The sequence below is a fragment of the Alligator sinensis genome, unplaced genomic scaffold (genome assembly GCF_000455745.1).
Source record: "Alligator sinensis unplaced genomic scaffold, ASM45574v1 scaffold523_3, whole genome shotgun sequence".
NCBI lineage: Eukaryota > Metazoa > Chordata > Crocodylia > Alligatoridae > Alligator > Alligator sinensis.
The window spans coordinates 590,575-609,900 of record NW_005842658.1 but is presented as its reverse complement, the minus strand read 5'-3'; the positions used below and the strand labels follow the sequence as shown (position 1 = coordinate 609,900).

The following is a 19,326-nucleotide window of genomic DNA, read 5'->3' as shown; positions in this document are numbered from 1 at the left end:
CCCCTGGGGGGCTCCTTCCTTGCCCACAGATTTTGCCAGGGCTGGGGCAGGGGTGGGCTCCCTTAAGTGCCTTGACCTGCTGGCTTTGCAAGGATTGCTCAGCGGGCCAGCAGTGGCGGTAGTGCCCCCATCCCCCAGTATCACAGTAATCAAATTACTGTGATCCTACACATAATCATGGTATATGAGCAGATGTACCATTTCAAGTGCAATCAGGCGAGTCAGACTTCAATAATCAAAAAGAGTAGAAAACTCATGAAGTGCCAAACAACAGCAGAGTAGAGAATTATTCTTCTTCAGTTTTGCTCATTTCGAAGTACAGTCCCAATACTGGAACACTTTTATGCAAGTTGTAATATTTGTTTTATTCTTTGATATTTGATTTTTTTTAAATGTAGGCTCCGTTTGTCCAATACAGAATAGTGATAGTACAGCACAAAAAAACTTACAAGTTCAAGATTGCCCTGCACAATTATATCTTTGAAACATGTATTCATCTTCTTCATAAAAGTTAGCTTTATTAAAATGCTTACTTAAAAGATGAAGTAACAAAGGCAAACTATCACCATTTTTAGGCATAGGAAGCACAGAGACACAGGGCTACAAGATGAAGTATTTGAAAATGCATGAAACACTGGGACTGAGGCCTGCAAGTGACTTGAATGTTTTCCCTTAAACATTTTGGCCAAAATAACATACAGGAAGGCTACGGCAAAGTCAGATACTAAGCCGCAGATATCCCGAGTGCCTTTTTTTGTCTTTTAACCAGCAAAGTCCTCTTCTGCTTGATCGCATAACCCTACATGGAGTTTTTTAAAGCAGCCATACCGTAATATCAAGAGAGTAACATACTGTCAATAGATTCTTATCATTTCTGATAAAATATTAGTTATTAATGCAGCCCAGCCCTGCTTGGCTTATGAGTAGAGCTGCTCAAAATGTTTCAGCAGAACAGCTGTCTTTCTTAAAACGCAAATTCAAAATTAAGAAGGCTACCCAAGCATGATCCCAGGAGTCTGGCGCTGTCCAACTACCCAGCATATCTAAGCTGTCTAGCTTCTTGGGTTGGACTGAATACTAATGAATCAGCTGGTCAGCTCTCTGGGCTACCCACTTAATCAACCTCAGATTCCCAGGGAAAAAAGCAAGTTCCATGGCTCCAAAGGTTGGTGGCTCCCCTGTCTACCCAGCTTTACAAGGGGCCATTTTTCCCTAGGTACATATCTGACAGTAGGTAAGTACATTGCTCAGGTCCCATGACTGCCTGGGCAGTCAAACAGCAGCTCCTCATCCTACCATGCCAGGAAAGGCTCTGATGCCAAGGGTCCAAGAAAGCTGAGCATCCCACAAAGCGAGATGCTGAAAACCAAGGCATCTTGAAAATATTTTGCTTTAGAAACACAAAAACATTCCTGTGGCCTTCCTCCCAAGGCTTTGGCTCTACATTTTTGATCACAAATTCTTCATAGGAGTGAACCTGAAATATCCTTGGTTTCCCAGGCAGCTCAACTTGTCAGAATCATGGGCCAAAACAGCACATGGCGGATTCGTGGTGGCCTCTTAACTGAACACATGCTGCTTCACTGCAAAACATTGACCACTCCACAATGAAAAATGGTCACAAATAAAAATATTTTCTCTGACCATTCTAGAACCACCGTTAAAAAGGTGAAAACTGAAATGTAATGGTGGGGTTCTTTCGTTACAAAGCATTGTTTCTCTATTGCCAATTTATAAGTTAATTGCCATCTAATGTCAGTTGGAATAACTGAAGTATAAAACCCCTGGAGAAAAGGAAGTCTTTCATAGAATTAACATGGCAAACTTAAATATGCTGTATACCACAAACTTTTAACCAACATAAATTACGTTTAAATTAACAAATCCACAAAAACCACAGAAACACTGTGTTACTCTATGCCCACTACCTATTAGTATCAACATTGCTACTACGTTCCCTCATTATGTTGTATTCACATTAACCATTACTATATTTCCCAAAAGACTGAGACGTTTACTATATTAGTCATTACTCTCTATTCTGTAAATACTGGTGCTCTTCATATACTTGATGTCTGAAATTTTCAGACATGGACATGAAAACACACACACGTTTATATGCTTTGTGTGTGCAATTACAGTGATTCCCCATGCAATTGTGTCAAGTGTGTATGCAAATGAGTAATTCAATGTCTCACTGGCAACTGCATGTATAAGGCAAGAAGACATTCAAGTAACTATAAGGTACAGTTAAAAAAAAAAGCCTACAAAATTCTTACGTAAAAGCAGCAGACATCTCTCTAAACAGGAAGAAGTATCCAGCTACACTATCTAAAGTTCATTCAAGGATTCTACTCTGCTATACATCATATTTACACATAACAGACAATATTATCCTCTTTCACTATACACAGCATGCACATATCACCTTTTAAAATGTTAACTGTTTTAAATATTTTGAAGAGTGACTCCAGTACACAGAAGCTGTTCATGAAAAAATAAGTTTCAACTAAAACCTAGTTCTCAAGAGTTGCCTAGAGCAAGTTTTTACAACCAAATTATGAAGACCTAAACTTCAGGTTTTATAATAGCACCCGTGAACAATCTTACCTATACTGACGAGACAGGCGCCGCAATAATATCACCAGCCAGTGTAAACATTATTTCAGCCCAAGGCAAACTTAAAAGGGGGAAAAAAGGACCAAAAGGATCCCTTCAAACTGCTTCAGACATTTATTTAGATTAGGTGCAATTAGATTTGTTTGGTGCAATTTACTGTGGTTTAATTAGCAGCGAAGGGCACACAAGGTAGGATGATTACTAGTTTCAACTGAAATCTAAATGTGTATCCATAAAACTTCACAGATTTATATTAACACATTTTAAAAATATGCTTTAATGTTTTTGTAACACAAATTCCATTTTTAATAAATATTTGCATCTTATTACTTCTTCAGTAGAATTTTTTAAAAAAATATGCACAGACTGCAAAATATTTAACAGAAAGCAGCACTCATTTCTGGGAAAATAGGCATGAAAAACTTCAGAAATTACTGAAGTTTAGTTAGGCATCTGGGGTGTAGCCATATAGGTCTAGAGGCAAAAGGAATCAAAACTTGTGGCAGAGGTGATATCTTTTATTAGACCAACTAGATATTTGCCAAAAAAAAATCTTTATCTCCTAATTTATTCTGACGTTTAGTTAGGCATCTAAACCTCTCCAGTTGCAGGGGGGGATGGAGAGCGTAGGAGAGATAAGATGGGGGGAGAAGAGATGTGGAGAGTCATTAAGACAAATACATTTAAGTGCGATTTCTAATAACACATGCCTTCAGCCAGGCCCAGAACAACATTTCAAGAGAATGACTGACTCTCAGTATTTTTGCACTTCCATTTGGTATTTCATGTTTTCCAACTACACCAATACAGCTTTTCCTCTACTAAAGGTTTCTTTTGTTGCTCATTAGCACAAGAACTTAAAAAAAAAAAAAACAACATTGTATACTTGTAGGAGATGTCCTTCATAGTCAGACAATGAATAGCTTAAAGTTTTCTTTTTAAATAACTAGGGAGTCTTAAGTTATCTCAAAAGAAAAAGAAATGTATGCACATTTCTGATACAGGACATAAAAAAGTGAAATAATTAAAAGAAATGTATAGTTAAAAATACCCATACTAAAATCTACATGTCCACTCAGTCTGGTTTAGCTTTTGTTAGAGAAATAAGTGAACTCTTGCCCATCACCCCAATGACATTATCAAATTGTTTGATAACTGACAAAGGATTTTATACCAGGTTTCACGGTACTTGTGTGACAACTGTTAGGCTATCATGATATTCATGAAAATTCAAAAAAAAAGAAAAAAAAAAAAAATCACTAAAACTTGGCAAATGAGCAAAGTTAAAAAAATCCTTATTTTGTTTAATTTTGTTGATACGTTCTGGCAAAGGGAGTATGACTTTTTTTTTTTAACCTTTCAAAACATTTTGCTTTCATCTGCCTGGGTACGTGACAAAAAACCAACGGCATGCCCACAATTTTTTTTTCAGAGTCTCTGCCAACTACTGAAAAGTTAGAGAATAGGAAAAAGAAATAGAGAGGCAAAATCCACCAATATCTACAATCAAAGAGAACACACTTCATGAGATACTCCCACTTGATTCCAACAGACAACGTCCACTTCCCAGTGTGCGAGATTAAGTCAGAAACTTTGACTTTCCTCACAGAAACATGACTCTCCTTACCATCATAAAGGCAGCTGCAAGAGAAGAACACTTTGTACAATGGACCAAGAATCACTACTAATATGCATCTAATCCAATTTAAATTAAAAAAAACCACTATCGTCTCAAATAGCCATTTACGTTATTGAATCTTAATAAATTGATTACTGTTACCAACTCCTGAGAATTTCGGTAGAAAAAAGTACTTATTTAACTTAAATTTCAGATTTCAAATTCCGTTACTGCCTACAGAGTCTAATGATAGTATTCACAAGAGATACAGTATGACTGAACATTAACTAGGATATTTAAAATACTGATACTTTACGTGCATCGACATCAAAGAAAAATAACATCAAATATAAAATAATTTTCTCAGCATATCTGTAATTCTTAATGAACATAAAAAGCTTCCCCCACCTCACTGCTCCAGTGCTATTTTCCATGTCAATTTCTAGTTGTCAACAGAATCATAGAAAGTTGGAAGGGATCTCAGGAAGTCATCTAGACCAACCTCCTGCTCAAAGCAGAGCCATCCCCAGCTAGACCATCCCATCCAAGACTTTGTATAGCCAGATATTAAAATCCTCCAAGGACAGAGATTCCACAACTTCCGTTACCTTGTTTTGCTACCCTCCTAGTGAGAGAGTTTTTCCCAATATCTAACCTAAACTTCCCTTGCTGCAATTTGAGACCATTGCTCCTTGTTCTGTCTTCTGCCACCACTGAGAACATGCCAGCTCCATCCTCTTCCGAACCCCCCTTCAGGTAGTTTAAGGCTGCTATTAAATTCCCCCCTCAGTCTTCTCTTCTCCAGACTAAATAAGCCCAATTCCTTCAGATTCTTCTTGTACATGCCCAAGGCCTCTAACCATTCTTGCTGCCCTCTCTTGATCTCTCCAATTTGTCTCCATCCTTTCTGTAGTGGGGGGCCCAAAGCTGAACACAGTACTCCAGTTGTGACCCCACCAATGCCAACTGAAGGGGAGATGAGTCCAGGAGAGCCAGCTGTACTTTAAAGAAGCCTTACTGAGAGTGCAGGAACAAACCATCTCAATGTGCAGGAAGACTAGCAAGTATGTCAGAAGACCAGCTTGGCTTAGCAGGGGTCTCTTCAGTAAACTAAATCACAAAAATAAAACATATAAGAAGTGGAAATTTGGACAAATAACTAGGGAGAAGTATTGCTTGCCCACGCAGGGATGAAGTCAGGAAGACCAAGGCACAATTGGAGTTGCAACTAGCAAGGGAAATGAAGGGCTTCTACAAGTATGTCAGTAACAGGAGGAAGATCTAGGAAAGTGTGGGTCCCTTACTGAATGGGGGAAGCAACCTTGTTGAGGATGTAGAAAAGGCTGAAGTGTTCAGTGCCTTTTTGCCTCAGTCCTCACAGGCAAGGTCAGCTCCCAGACTACTGCACCGGGGAGCACAGTTTGGGGAGGAAGTGAGCAGTCCTCAGTGGGAAAAGAACAGGTTAGGAACCACTTAGAAAAACTGGATGTATACAAGTCCATGGGGCTGGATGGGATGCACCCGAGGGTGCCGAGGGAGTTGGCTGATGAAATTACAGAGCCATTGGCCATCATCTTTGAAAACTCATGGTGATCAGGACAGGTCCCAGATGGTTGGAAAAGGCCAAATATAGTGCCCATATTTAAGAAAGGAAAGAAGGAGGATGAGGGGAACTACAGACCAGTCAGCCTCACCTCAGTCACTGGAAAAATCATGAAGCAGATCCTCAAGGAATCCATTTCTAAGCACTTGGAGGTGAAAAAGGTGATTAGGAGCAGTCAGCATGGATTCACCAGGGGCAAGTCATGCCTGACCAACCTGACTGACTTCTATGACGAGGTGACTGGCTCTATGGATGAGAGGAGACCAGTGGATGTGGTGTACCTTGATATCAGCAAGGCTTTTGATACGGTCTCCCACAACATTCTCGCAGGGAAGCTAAGAAAGTATAGGCTGGATGTATGGATTGTAAGGTAGATAGAAAACTGGCTGGAGAATTGGGCTCAAGAGTCGTAATCAATGGCTCAATACCTAGTTGGCAGCTGGTATCAAGTGGAGTGCCCCAGGGGTTGGCCCTGGAACTGGTTTTGTTCAATGCTTTCATTAATGACCTGGAAGATGGCATAGAGTGCACCCGCAGCACATCTGCAGATGACACCAAGCTGGGGGGAGTAATAGATACTCTGGAGGGTAGGACTAGGATTCAGAGTGACATCAACAAATTGGAGGATTGGGCCAAAATAGATCTCATGAGGTTCAACAAGGGCAAATGCAAATTCCTGCACTTAGGACAAAATTATCCCATGCTTCACAATAAGGGTACATTGTCGTCTCATATTCAGCTTATGGTCCACTGTAGCCCCCAGGTCCTTTTCTGCAAAGATCATGCTTACCCAGTTAATACCCAGCCTGTACTGGTGCATGGGATTGTTCTGCAGGACTATTAACTTCTCCTTACTGAACCTCATGAGATTTCTTTTGTTCCAATCCTCCAATTTGTCAAGGTCTCTCTGAATCCTGGCCCTACCCTCCAGCCATGCCCTCCCTAACCCTACTACCCACCTCAGCTTGGTGTCATCTGCAAACTTGCTAAGGGTGCACTCCATCTCATCTTCAGGCCCCCAGTTGGCTGTGGCTATAAAGAAATTTTGAGAGACCATAGCAGGACGATCAGTCCAAGCTCCTATATCAGCATATAAAGCCGAAGTTGCGACTCAGATTCTACATGGTGCTGAAGTATGGGGTTATGCCACCAGTAGTGATATAGACATACCTCAGAACAAATTTCTTAGGGCTTTTCTGGGTCTTCTTCCTTCAACTCCTGCATCCTTTTTGATGATTAGAGATGGGATTAGATTCTATTTTAATTAATATTATTATTAGAATGGTGGGATTCTAGTTTAAAATCCTGCCTCTTCTACTGACTTGCCTGCTTAAAAATTGTGCTATATAGAAGACATCAGTAATCCCTCTTCTCTTCAATTTCCCTGGTTAGCTTTTCTTTCCCATACTTTTGCACTTTCTGGGATGGGATACTATGTCAAAGACAATGAAAGATTTTTCTCCCCCGTAGAAAAAGTTTGGGTTTTTCAGAGGTTACAAGATATTGCCAGGCAGAATGATTTTGCAGTGTCTAGGGCTACTTGTATTGTCCCTTTATATAGTCTTTGGAAATTAGGTTGGGGGTGGGAAAGGTATTTACAGCTAGATCTCAACATCTTTAGGTCATTCATGAAATATTGAACAAAACCAGCCCCAGGACTGACCCCTGGGGCACTCCACTTGATACCAGATGCCAACTAGACCGAGCCATTGATTACCACCCTTTGAGCCCAACAATCCAGCCAGTTTTCTATCTACCGTACAGTCCATTTGACCAACCCATACTTCCTCAGCTTGCTTGCAAGAATGTTGTGGGAGACTGTATCAAAAGCCTTGCTAAAAATCAAGGTATACCACATCCACTGCTCTCCCATATTCAAAGTCAGTCATTTTGTTGTGGAAGGCAATCAGGTTGGTCAGGCATAACTTGCCCTTGGTACTCCATGCTGTCTGTTCCTAATCACTTTCTTCTCCGGGTGCTTAGAAATGGATTCCTTGAAGACATGCTCCATTATTTTTCCAAGGAGTGAGGTGAGGCTGACTGATCTGTAGTTTCCTGGATCTTCCTTCTTCCCTTTCTTAAAAATGGGCACTGTATTTGCCCTTTTCCAATTGTTCAGCGTGTCCCCCAGTCATCACAAGTTTTCAGAGATAATGGCCAGCAGCTCTGCAATCATCAGCCAACACCCTTAGCATCCTTGCCTGCACCGTATCCAGCTCCATGGACTTGTATGCATCCATCTTTCCAAAATAGTTCCTAACCTGTTCTTTTGCCACTGTTGGCTGCTCACCTCCTCCCCAAACTGTGCTCCCAAAAGCACTAGTCTGGGAAATGAACTTGCCTGTGAAGACTGAGATAAAAAAGGCCTTGAGAACTTCTTGCTTTTCTGCATCATCTGTCACTAGGTTGCCTCCCCCATTCAGTAAGGGAGCCACGCTTTCCCTGATCTTGTTACTGATATACTTGTAGAAGCCCTTCTGTTACCCTTCATGTCCCTTACTAGCTGAAATTTCAGTTGTACTTTGGCCTTCCTTTCATCCCTGCATGCCCAAACAATACTTTTTACTCCTCCGTAGTCATTTGCCCATGTTTCTACTTGTAAGCTTCTTTTTTTGCGTTTTAGCTTACTGAAGAGTTCCCTAAGCCAATCTGATCTTCTATCATACTTGCTAGTCTTCCTACATATCCAGATGGTTCATTCCTGCACCCTCAGTAAGGTTTCTTTAAAGTACAATCAGCTTTCCTGGACTCCTTTCCCACTCATACTGGCCTCCAAGGGAATCCTGCCCCCCAGTTCCAAGCAAACTGAAATCTGATTTTGTGAAGTCCAGAGTTCTTACTAAGCTACTCTTCTTCTTCCTTTCCTCAGGATCCTGAACTCAATCATCCAGTGGTCGCTGCTGCTCAAGTTGCCATCCACTTCTACATTCCCCACCAATCATCAAAAGCAAGTTTCTTAGAGGTCAGAAAACATGTGTCTCCTCTCCATATGAGTATAATGCATGCACTTGGTTCTCCTAAGACTCCCTGTTATCTGCTCCTGAAGTTTTCTAAGGGTTATATAGGGTACAGGAGTCTGGTCTAGTACACAAAAACAGCAACACTCAACATGGGCAGTCTGATATACAAGCATTGTGTTCCCAAGTTCAGAGCCTGACAAGGATGCTGTGCAAGCAAATGCCTCTGAGGAACCTAAAATAGGGTAGCCACTTGGGATGAGATTAAGTGATTAAATTTGGTGTCGCTGCCAGCTGCTAGCTGATATTTAAAGGGCTAGAAACTTGTTTATGAGCTAAAAACCAAAACACACAGTTTATTTCCCCATTTTCTTCTATTGACTTATAAACTAATAATGAGATAGACATAGCTGCCAGCAAGTATTAGTTTAAAAGGCAGTTTTCCAGGAGTCAAAAAAATTCCATTTAAAAAAAGTGTAAAGAGAAAACTGTGCACATCAATACATCTGAAATGAGAAAAGCATATTTCAGTGTATTGGTTGGCAGTAACATATCATGCATCATATGATAACAGCTGTTTTTTAACACAGAGAAATATTTGGTGTTGCAATAAAATGATGTTTATGCTATTTGTCCATTTTATATTTATTAATTCATAGATGTTTGGGTCAGAAGGGACCTCAACAGATCGAGTCCAACAGTCAGATGACCCCAGCCAGATGTCTATCCAGCCTTCTCTTAAAGACCCCCAAGGTAGGGGAGAGCACCACCTCCCTTGGAAACCCATTCCAAATTTTGGCCACCCTTACCGTGAAGAAGTTTTTCCTGATATCTGGCCTAAATCTGCTCTCTGTCAGTTTGTGACCGTTGTTACCTGTTACCCCAAGAGGCACCCTGGTGAACAGGGCATGCTAAATATAAATAACATTACTACTTTTATTAGTACTAGTTCTACTACTACTACAATCACAGAAGTAAGCATTATTACATTAAATGTATAGAAAACAGAGACAGTTAGAGACACATCTCCATCTTCCTCCTGAACAGTTTATTTTAAACATTGTTTCCCCAACAACAGCTTTAATCTTTTACTTCAAGATGTGACATTTACTTCCTATATATAATCAACATGGCAGCGATAACATTCTTCTTACAGGTTTTTTGATTTATCTTCCTGCTCCAAGTTGCAAATTACAGGGCATACCTCAGTATAGTGTATGTACTCCTCTGGTGCACAATTCTACATGGGCAGGCTGCATTATAAATGCTAAATATAAATATATATTTATTTCATTCAATGGAAATCCATTGTGGGAAACCACCTTTTTAGCCAACTGACATTATTCAAAGATTCCAGATTCTGATCTCCTGGAGTACAATCTTCTAGGAATCAAATAGTTCATTATTACTAGGGGTACACAGATAAAGAATTTTTGGGCCAATATGGATGGCTGATTATTAGTGAGCCATATCAACCAATACCAATCCAATTGCTGATATGCAGCCTGGCAGCTTGGAGCAGCAACTGGCTAGTAAGTCTGTTGGGGGGGGGGGGAGAGAGTGCAGGTTGAGGCCCCCCATGGTGAGGGAGTGGAACTGGGGCTAGGGCAGGGGCTATCCAGCCGGGCCAGGGTGAGGCAGGCCACATAGCCGGAGATGGGGATGGAGGGACTCCCACTGCTATGCACAGCCCCAGGTGAGATATGGGAGGCATGTGTCCCCAAGATCTGTGCATGGGGTGAGGGCAGGCTGCTGCTGTGTGCTTGAGGTGGGGTAGCTGGGCCAGGGCTCAGCTCAAGGAAGGCAGCGGCAACACTGCTGGGAGGTGGTTGCTACTGCTAATTCTGGGGTGGCCACAGCCCACCCCAAATCCACCCTCTCCCACCACCACCCCCGCCTGCCTCAAGCACAGCTTCTACCCAACCCCCCCAGCAGGAAGAGCCCAGCATTGCCCCCACCCCCAGCAACAGTCCACCCTTGCAGGCAGCGCCAGTGCTTGCCCCTGCTCCACTCCATCCCTCACTGCGGGGGCCTTGATCTGCACCTCCATCTCCCCTTCCCCACGGCAGACTTACCAGCCAGATGTTGCTCTCCAAGCTACGGGGCTGGCTAGGTGTGTGTTACACCCGCACGCAGCATTTATTGACAACATTATTAGCCACATCAGCCAAAAAAGTCGAATAATGATAATGTCAATTTTCCTTTTATCGGTGCCGATATGATATGGACTGATGTATCAATGCGCCTCTAATTATTACATAGTAAATATATAAACATATATATGCGTGTGTGTATATGCTGTACATATTTGAAATAGCATATTTACTCAAATACAAGATGAGGTTTTTTCCTCCAATCAGAATGGGGGGGGGAGGGGGAAACCCTCCTCTTACATTTGATGAGATTTTCTTGTATGCGAATGTATTAGCTATCATTAAACTGCTGCCAAAAGCAGCATGTGCTTAGCAATGGAAACTAAGTACAAAATTGACTAAACAATCAACAGTGAGCACAACTATAAACTACATAATGAGCAAACATTAGTGCAGCCCATCTGAGTAAGATGCAGGGTATTGACCATTAAGCGCAGTCCCCCACAGTGAGTACTCTTCCAGTCATGGTGAACCACCACACCACATATATTTCAATTTCATCTTCACTTCCACAACTGAGCTGAGCCTTCCTTTCCCATTTAGGATGAGTCCTGCTTCTTTACCAGCCTTAAATGCCTGGCAAACATCACTAAATGGGGCTCCAAACATTTCACCCAGAAACCTTCTGTCACCCTCTCTCTCAGCCTGTCACATATGATTAGTGTGGCCCTGCCTTTCATGATGTGATGGCAGACCAGGTTGCCCTGTGCCTCATCTGCATATAAATTTTTGGAATATCCCAGGATACGTGACAAGAACATCCAGTTCCAGTCCTTTGTGGAGGACAAGGTATTTGGAAGACACACACATACTGGATAGTACTGAGCTGTGGGGTCCCCACAACTTGAAGTCATGTTGACTCTGGTGAGGCTCAACTCGGTGACCTATGGTAAATCATGAGCCTTTTGACTTTCAACTAATATCATATATATAATACAAAGTATGCATAAGTAGCAGCCAAAGTGCTGTTTAAAAGTATGTTTATTGAGTACTTGTGCTAAAACTTGCAGCAGTTTCAAAAGAAAAGGTAACATGAATCGATTCTGGATGAACTAAGCCTATGGGTACTATATGCAAATTACTAGAGCTGTGCACAATTTCACGGTCATTGTTTTCATATTCGCTCCTCCCTTCCATGCGTTTAGGAAGAGGAGGGTTTGACAGTACAGGGAAGGAGAAAGGGCTGCCGGGGAAAGAAGCTGAAGGGAAGCAGAGGGTTTTCTAACCCCAACCCCCAGATTTATTTTCCCTGTTGTAGCAGTGGGAGTGGGACATATTCAAGACAAACCTCCAAAAATTAGATTCTTTACCTGGAAAATTATATCAAATTTATAATAGAATAAAATTACTGAGTGTTCATTTTATAATTAGGCCATCTTATTCAAGTAAATACAGTACATCTTTTCAAAATGTATCCATACTTAAAGCAATACTTATGTTTTTACCTTTCTTTTCTTTCTCAAGTAGTAGCTGTCAAAGGCTTTAAGCAAACACCTAATGAACTGTAGCACTAAAAAGTGTGAAATGCTAATTTGACATCACAAAGTTGTGCGTTGGTTTCGCATATGAGATTGGAAGAGTTTCCTCTGCAAGGACTTTAAATCTATACCACCAGCCTTATTTCTATACACTTAATGTTTTCAAATGCTATTCTAAGCAGAGCATGACTTGATACTTGAAAAAATCCACAAAAAACCCACAAAACACACATACACACACTGCACCAGGCATCTACTAAAAATTAAACTGGTGTTGTCCCTGTGAGGCCTAAAGAAAGCCTCCCTGGTTCTACTTTGAAATGAAACATTGAAGTCAACAGGAGTGCTAGAATCTACACAGCGAGCTTACGCAAAGTTTTGCCAAAATGAATCCACCTTCTGAGAAGTACTAGAATGAACGAATGATAGAGGTGCACTGATACATTGGTCCGATATTGGATCAGCACCAATATAAAGAAAATTGTCTGTATCAAAAAATCGACCTGCTATAACCTATAACTTGACTGATAAATGGCCCGTGCAGTCGCACAGCTGCAGCGCAGCACCAACACGGCAAGGAGCAAAGCCTGGCAGCTTGGAGAACTGTGTGAAGCTGGTAAGTCTATTGTGGTGAAAGGGGAGGGGGTAGGGAGAAGGGAAGGGAAGGGGTGTGGAGGGGGGCAGATCAAGGCGCCTGCAGTGAGGGAGGAGTGGAGCTGGGGCTGGGCACGGGCTGCCCAGCCAGGGTGGAACAGGCGCAGGATGAAGCTGCAGCTCGTCTGGGGGGGCGGGGAGGAGGGGCAGTTCCCACTGCTGCATGCCACTCATCTGGGAGCCGCACATACGGTGTCCACCCACTCATCTGGTGACTCCCACCACTGCTCCCACCATTCATCTGGGAGGGCATGTGTCCCCAGATCTGTGCAGGTTGAGGCGGGGTGGGGCCAGGGCTGCGCCAAGCTCTTTCTGGTGGGGTGGGGCTGCACCTGGGGCAGGCACTGGGAAGGGAGGATGGGGGGGGCTACAGTGAATTTTGGGGTGGCTGCAGTTCCCCCACCCCGTGCCTCCCTCCCACTGCCACCCGCCCCGGACACAGCCCCATCCCACTGGAAAGAGCCTGCCCCGCCCTGCGCAGATCCAGGAGCACACGCCCAGATTATCCACGACTATTATTTCAGTCCCCAGGGTCTAATCTTCAGGTATGAAATCTAAATGTTCCTCTGTATTGACAATGCCATTCAACTTTATGTGACCACCACACTTTCATTACCACATTCCTACTTTTTGTAACTAAACAGCAACTTCATTAAAAAAATAAAATTACAAATAGTAAGCTTTAATAGTGTCACATGCTATATCCAGTTTCAGCCTCATTTTCACTACCAGGTTATGAAAAAAAACAAAACAAAAAACCCCAAAGCCCTATATTTTGCATATGTGCAGGGTGCTTTTGCCACTGTTGCTCCTTACTCTTCTGTATAATTATAGCACAGTAACAGAAATGTACACATTGCTGCAAATGCATAACAAACAAACAAACAAACAAACAAAAACTTACCTGCTTTTCCTTTCAATGAGAATAGCTACATAGGAAGCTGGTAAAGCAGCACCAAAGCCTGGAGTCCAAAAATAGAATTTTCCAAGTATCCTCCTGAAAATTAATTATATATTTATCACATTAAAAGCCAAAGCAATAGAAAAGTTGGTGTCTAATGATGCATTATAAGATTGCACTCATAAACATTTCTGTTATATGCATATTGTCCCTTGCATTATTCTGAACTGCAAACATAGACCCCAAGCCTTTCATAAACAGTAATAACCCCTGTTATGGTATCAGTTTTGCACCCATTTCATTTAAGCATTTTTATTCTAAAGCACAAAGTACTCTAAACCGAATGATAAGTTAAAGATATAAATGATCATATTTTCTCACATATCACTGGCCCCCAATAAAGAAATTCACCTTGCTTTTTTGGGGAGGAGGAATGAAAAACAAAAGTTCTTTCCTTGAAAACACCAATCACTATTTTTGTAGGGCAATAAGGGGTTGTAGTAAAGGGGGAAGTGGGGTTCAGGCACAAAAACCCTTGGCTGCCTTGTTCAATGTCCCTAGCTGCAGGACTGCCCATCCAACTTGATAAGTGGGCCCAAGCAGTTCAGCTCCAGCAAGACTGGCCCTCAGCTAATTCAGCAAGTGCAGCTGACTGAGTCAAACTGCCTGGGTACACTTTAATCAGGATGGGCAGCCAGCTGTGCCTGCAACATCAGTTGAGAGCCTGATTCTTATGGAGCCAAACGCTCAGGCAGCAGTGTCTGCTGAGTCTGCCAACAGCCCACCCAGAGGAGCCAGCAGACAGTTCAGCTTAGCCAGCAGTGCTGACTGAGCCAGCTGAGGGCTGGATCCTCTAGAAGTATATTGCCTGGAGCCTGTTCTCAAGCTGATTGAGCCTTCAGTTGACTCAGTAGGGACCATCAAGAAGAGGGATCAGACAGCTCAGCTCCCACATGACTGAGCTCACTCCAATTCCTTGGTTAAAGGGATGTACCATGATTTCCAATAGCTAATTTTTTGGGAGTAGGGGAATATGCATTTTGTATGCAAGTAAAAACAGTTGATATAGAACTACCCAAAAAGTTAGTTAGTTTCTATGCTGCTTCAAGAAGATTCAGGGATGTGAACAAGACGATGGGTCAAGAAATGTAAATTAAACCATGTACCGGAAGGACAGAAACACCGATCTTCAGATTTCATTGAATTGTTTAAAATAACCCAAAAAACCAATATAAACTGGGATTAGAAACTAGAAGAGAAATCTTGCCTCTATTATAAAGCGAGTAGTAAAGCTCCCATTGACTTCAGCAAGGCCAGGTTTCATCTGAAGAGTACAATTTCACCTGAAGAATCATAAATTCATTGCACATTACTAACAGCTTCCCAAAAATTTCTTCTTATTACAAAACTAAAAATTGCTAACAGTAGAAAAGTAGGCTTTTAGGAAAAAAAATTAAATGCCTCATTGTGAGAAAAGGGGAGAACAGAGTACATATCCAGTAAACACAGCCTAAGGCAGCAGCTCAATATTTTAGCCTGAGTTTTTCTGACCATGTGAATCTGCAGATCACTCACAGTCAAATCAGAAGGGCAAACATTCTTGAAAGAATGGGTCAAGACTGTATACCAAAGTAATACAAGTGTATACACATTTTTTTAAACAGCAATAACAACTTATTCTGCACTAATTGGTTTCATTTGAGTTTGTCCCCCTCAAACAGGGCAAACAACACGACAAACTGTTAGGCTAGAAAAATTAATTAAACTGTGCCTGAGAAAAGACAACACAAAATACAAAAAAGAAAAAAATCAAGTAAAATTATACACAACACCTGGAGTAGCTCAGTTTCACTCCTGTCCTAAAAAGGCAAATGACTGGTCTCATTCTATAGCTTTGTCCTCATTTTTCCACAAAAGCATAGTGTTATTAGTAAGTACTACCAGCTTAAGTTTTTAAGTGAAAAGAGAGCCAGTGAATCAGGAACAAGTGATGTAATGGTAATTATGCACACTGTACATTCCCACAGCTGCAAAAGAATAATTTCACAGGACAGCAATGCCAAATGCTGCAACAGCTAAAAGATCCTTACCAGGACTTTTCTGGAACTCAATTACTGTATGAAGTTTCATAGAAGTCATTTTAAAAATTTGAACTGGTAAGAATACATCTTACTATATACACCTGCTGAAATAACAGAACAAGAATCTTTCTAGTGGGAAAAGGAAGTGGAATCTGTTATTTCTGCACGATTTCAAATCTGTTTGCTAATGGCTATACTGTCAATTTGAAAAAGATTTAGAAAAAAGCAATATACTTTTTACTTAATGCAACCATCTGAAAATTCTAATTCTTGCCATAGATATTTTTTAATTAGCAGATTAGTGCTGGGCAGTCTATGCTAAGAATATTGAACTAAGTATTTAGTGCCACTTACTATGGACATAGCAACACAGCTTCCCATTTAGAAGCAAGACATCACGTCTGAGGGATCCACTGCTTAGCATGGTTAGTTTTCTGTGTAGGCACAGCCTCCCTCTGGCGCACAGATTCCTCATATGTAAAATGGGAAAAATAGTTTCAAACCTTTTAAACTTTACTACCATCTTTGAAAGAGCTAACGACGCTCAAGAGGCAAAGTATTATCATGTAAAAAAACCCAGTAATTTCTTATCTTCAGGAAGCGGAACTTCAGACATGTTGCAAGGATCTCACTTCTCATACTCCACGCCAAGCCTGTGTGAAGCTGAAAGCATTCACTTCGGATTCAGAGGAAGAGTGATTCGGATCACTGTCCCGATTCGATTTGTCCAAATCCGAATATATTTGGTGCCGAATCTTACTCAGTCATAGACTATACAGGCAGGCAATGCTGGCGGGAGCAACTGAGGGAGCAGCCAGATGGCAGCCCCAGGAAAAGCCACAGGGGCTGGAGGTATTGAACCGGGAGCTGGGGGGCAGCCCCTATTCGTTGCCCCAGCTCCCGATTATTCCCCCCAGCTCCCGGATCATTTCCCCCCAGCTCCTCTGGCCTCTCCCAGGGCTTCCAGCAATACCTGCCTCGCCCCAGCAGGGGAACAGCTGGAGGAGCAGCCAAGGGAGCCGCGGCTTGACCCATCAGGCCCAGGAGAAGCCACGGGGGCTGGGGAAATAGACAGGGGCTTCCCCCCAGCTCCCGGTTCGATTCCCCAGCTTCTAGTTTGATTCCCGCAGCTTCTCTCAGGGCTGCTAGCACTGCCTGCCTCTCCCCAGCAGGGGGGCAGCAGGGGAACCGTGGCTTCTCCTGGGGCAGCTGGCTCAAGCCAGGGCCCAGGGCAGCTGGCTCAAGCTGGCTGCTCCCCGCGGCACTGCCTAGTACCTGCCTGTACAGTCTATGGTCAAATCTCCAAGTTCCTCTGAATAGATTCGGAGGCTTCCAATTCGAGTTGGAGAGATTAAAGGGTCTTTCGATTTGATTAAGATCCGGAGATTCAGCTGCCGAACCTCCTCCGAATAGAATCAGCTACCAAAGCTTCGCACAGCCCTACTCCACACCCTTTTAAGATGCAGACAAATACTTCCCAAGGACAGCAGAAAGGTACATGAGAACAAGCCAAACTCCCTACTATTTGGTCTAATAAAAGATATCACCTCTACCATAAGTCCTGATTGCAAAGTCCCTACTGGCACTTACACACAAAGCTGTCTTCTTAAACTCAAATTTTCCAATCAGCTTCTGATTAAGCAGGAAGTGAAATTTCCCAGATAAAATAAGCTGATCATTAAAACTCAAATGGTTGGGAAAAAATGGTCCTAAAAAAGTAAACAAAAACAGCCAGTTTGCCAACTTGAGTGGAGTTTGTTCCAAACCCTGAAGGGAGGAGACTGAGTGAATTGCAGATCCTCAAAATGATATCAGAAAAGCACAAGGGAAAGAATTTTCAAAAAAGTGCCATATGTGCAAAATTTGCATTCTTAATATCTCATTCTCCCCCCCACCCCCACCCCGGGCCCCTCACCTACAAAAAAGGAGATACTAACAAACTGAAACTTTCCTTCCTTGGAGTAATGAGGTGCACAGATCTAGGATACTGGGTCCCTATTCTATGCAGCCTTTGAAGGAGACAAAAATCTGTCAATCAGTGACAAGAGGCATGGTTCTCCTCTGCAAAACCATCAGCAACTACTCGTATGGACCGCTGCAGGGGTCTGGCTGCCTTTCCTGTTTGAAAAGTGAACATCGGTTCACTTGCTTATTGGTTCAATCTATGCAGTTTAGAGAAACCTACAAAGATTGAATCGATTCAGCCTTGGGCTTTTTGACTGTCTGTACTTAGGCTAGCTGCTGTTTAAACAGTAAGAAAAATTAAACATTAATATTAAATCAGAACAAACTTCCTAAAAAGCAAGGAAATGAGTTAACAACGAACTTTGAATGTCAAGTAATAATCTCATGCTTGATGCACCATTCAGGGTAGATGGGACCTATGTAACATAATTTTCCAAGAAAGTACATTTGCTCCTAAAACATAGTTAAGTGTTCATCTTAATCACAATGAGGTCCATAAAATCTCTGAGGATCCATTTTTACAGTAGCTGCCCCTCAGAGGAAGGAACTAAATATAATTATGTCCAGATGAAAGAGTAAAACCACCTTAAAAAAATCACTGGAATCTGAACACAGTGACTAGAGACCCAGCTTGTAGACAGCAGAAAATATAACACAGTAACACACTTATAGATTTCAACATGTAAAGTATATGATCTTTGTGTCCAGGAAGTTGACACAACCTCTGACGGAATCAACTCTGAATTTGGAAATGGAGTTAAACAATTTGACTTTGATGTTGTTGAAATACAACAGCTAAGCCACTTTGAAATTCAGAATGACAGTCCAAAAGTTAGGTCACAGTGACCTCCAACATCAAGCTGGCAACAAGTACCTAATACTTTTCCCATCTTTGAGGTGACAGAAAATTGCCTACCATAGTATTACACTTGGCTAAGGAGCATACTAAGGAATATGCAGCTCTTCTAAGGAATGTGTTGACCTCATAAGCCTAAACTATAGGACTTAATATATTTTTGCATGAAAATCTTATCCAAGTGAGTTTTCTGATTGTTAAATATAAACATTTTACCAAGTAAGCCTCTAATTCATATTTGAAAGGTTGCCTTCCTCCCCTGAGGAAGCAGAATTTCCTTCATGGACATGTGCGTGTGCATTCCTAGAGAAAACAGCACATCTCTGTGGTCTCATCTTTTTTGTAGACATCTGCCATGCCACACTCCTGTGAAGGTGAGTAAGAAAACAGGTGCTCAAGATTATCTGCATTGCTACTCCACAGATGTGTGGCCGGAGGGAA

At 42.0% G+C, this 19,326-nt stretch overlaps 1 protein-coding gene across 1 annotated transcript in view; it reads right to left on the bottom strand.

The window, feature by feature from the left end:
- The window catches only part of TMEM135 (transmembrane protein 135), a 323,990-nt gene that overhangs the window by 288,648 nt on the left and 16,016 nt on the right, over positions 1-19,326 (bottom strand). The window contains exon 3 of the mRNA XM_014524769.2: positions 13,987-14,079. Coding sequence (XP_014380255.1) covers positions 13,987-14,079 — 93 coding nt within the window. The remainder of the gene's footprint in view (positions 1-13,986; positions 14,080-19,326) is intronic.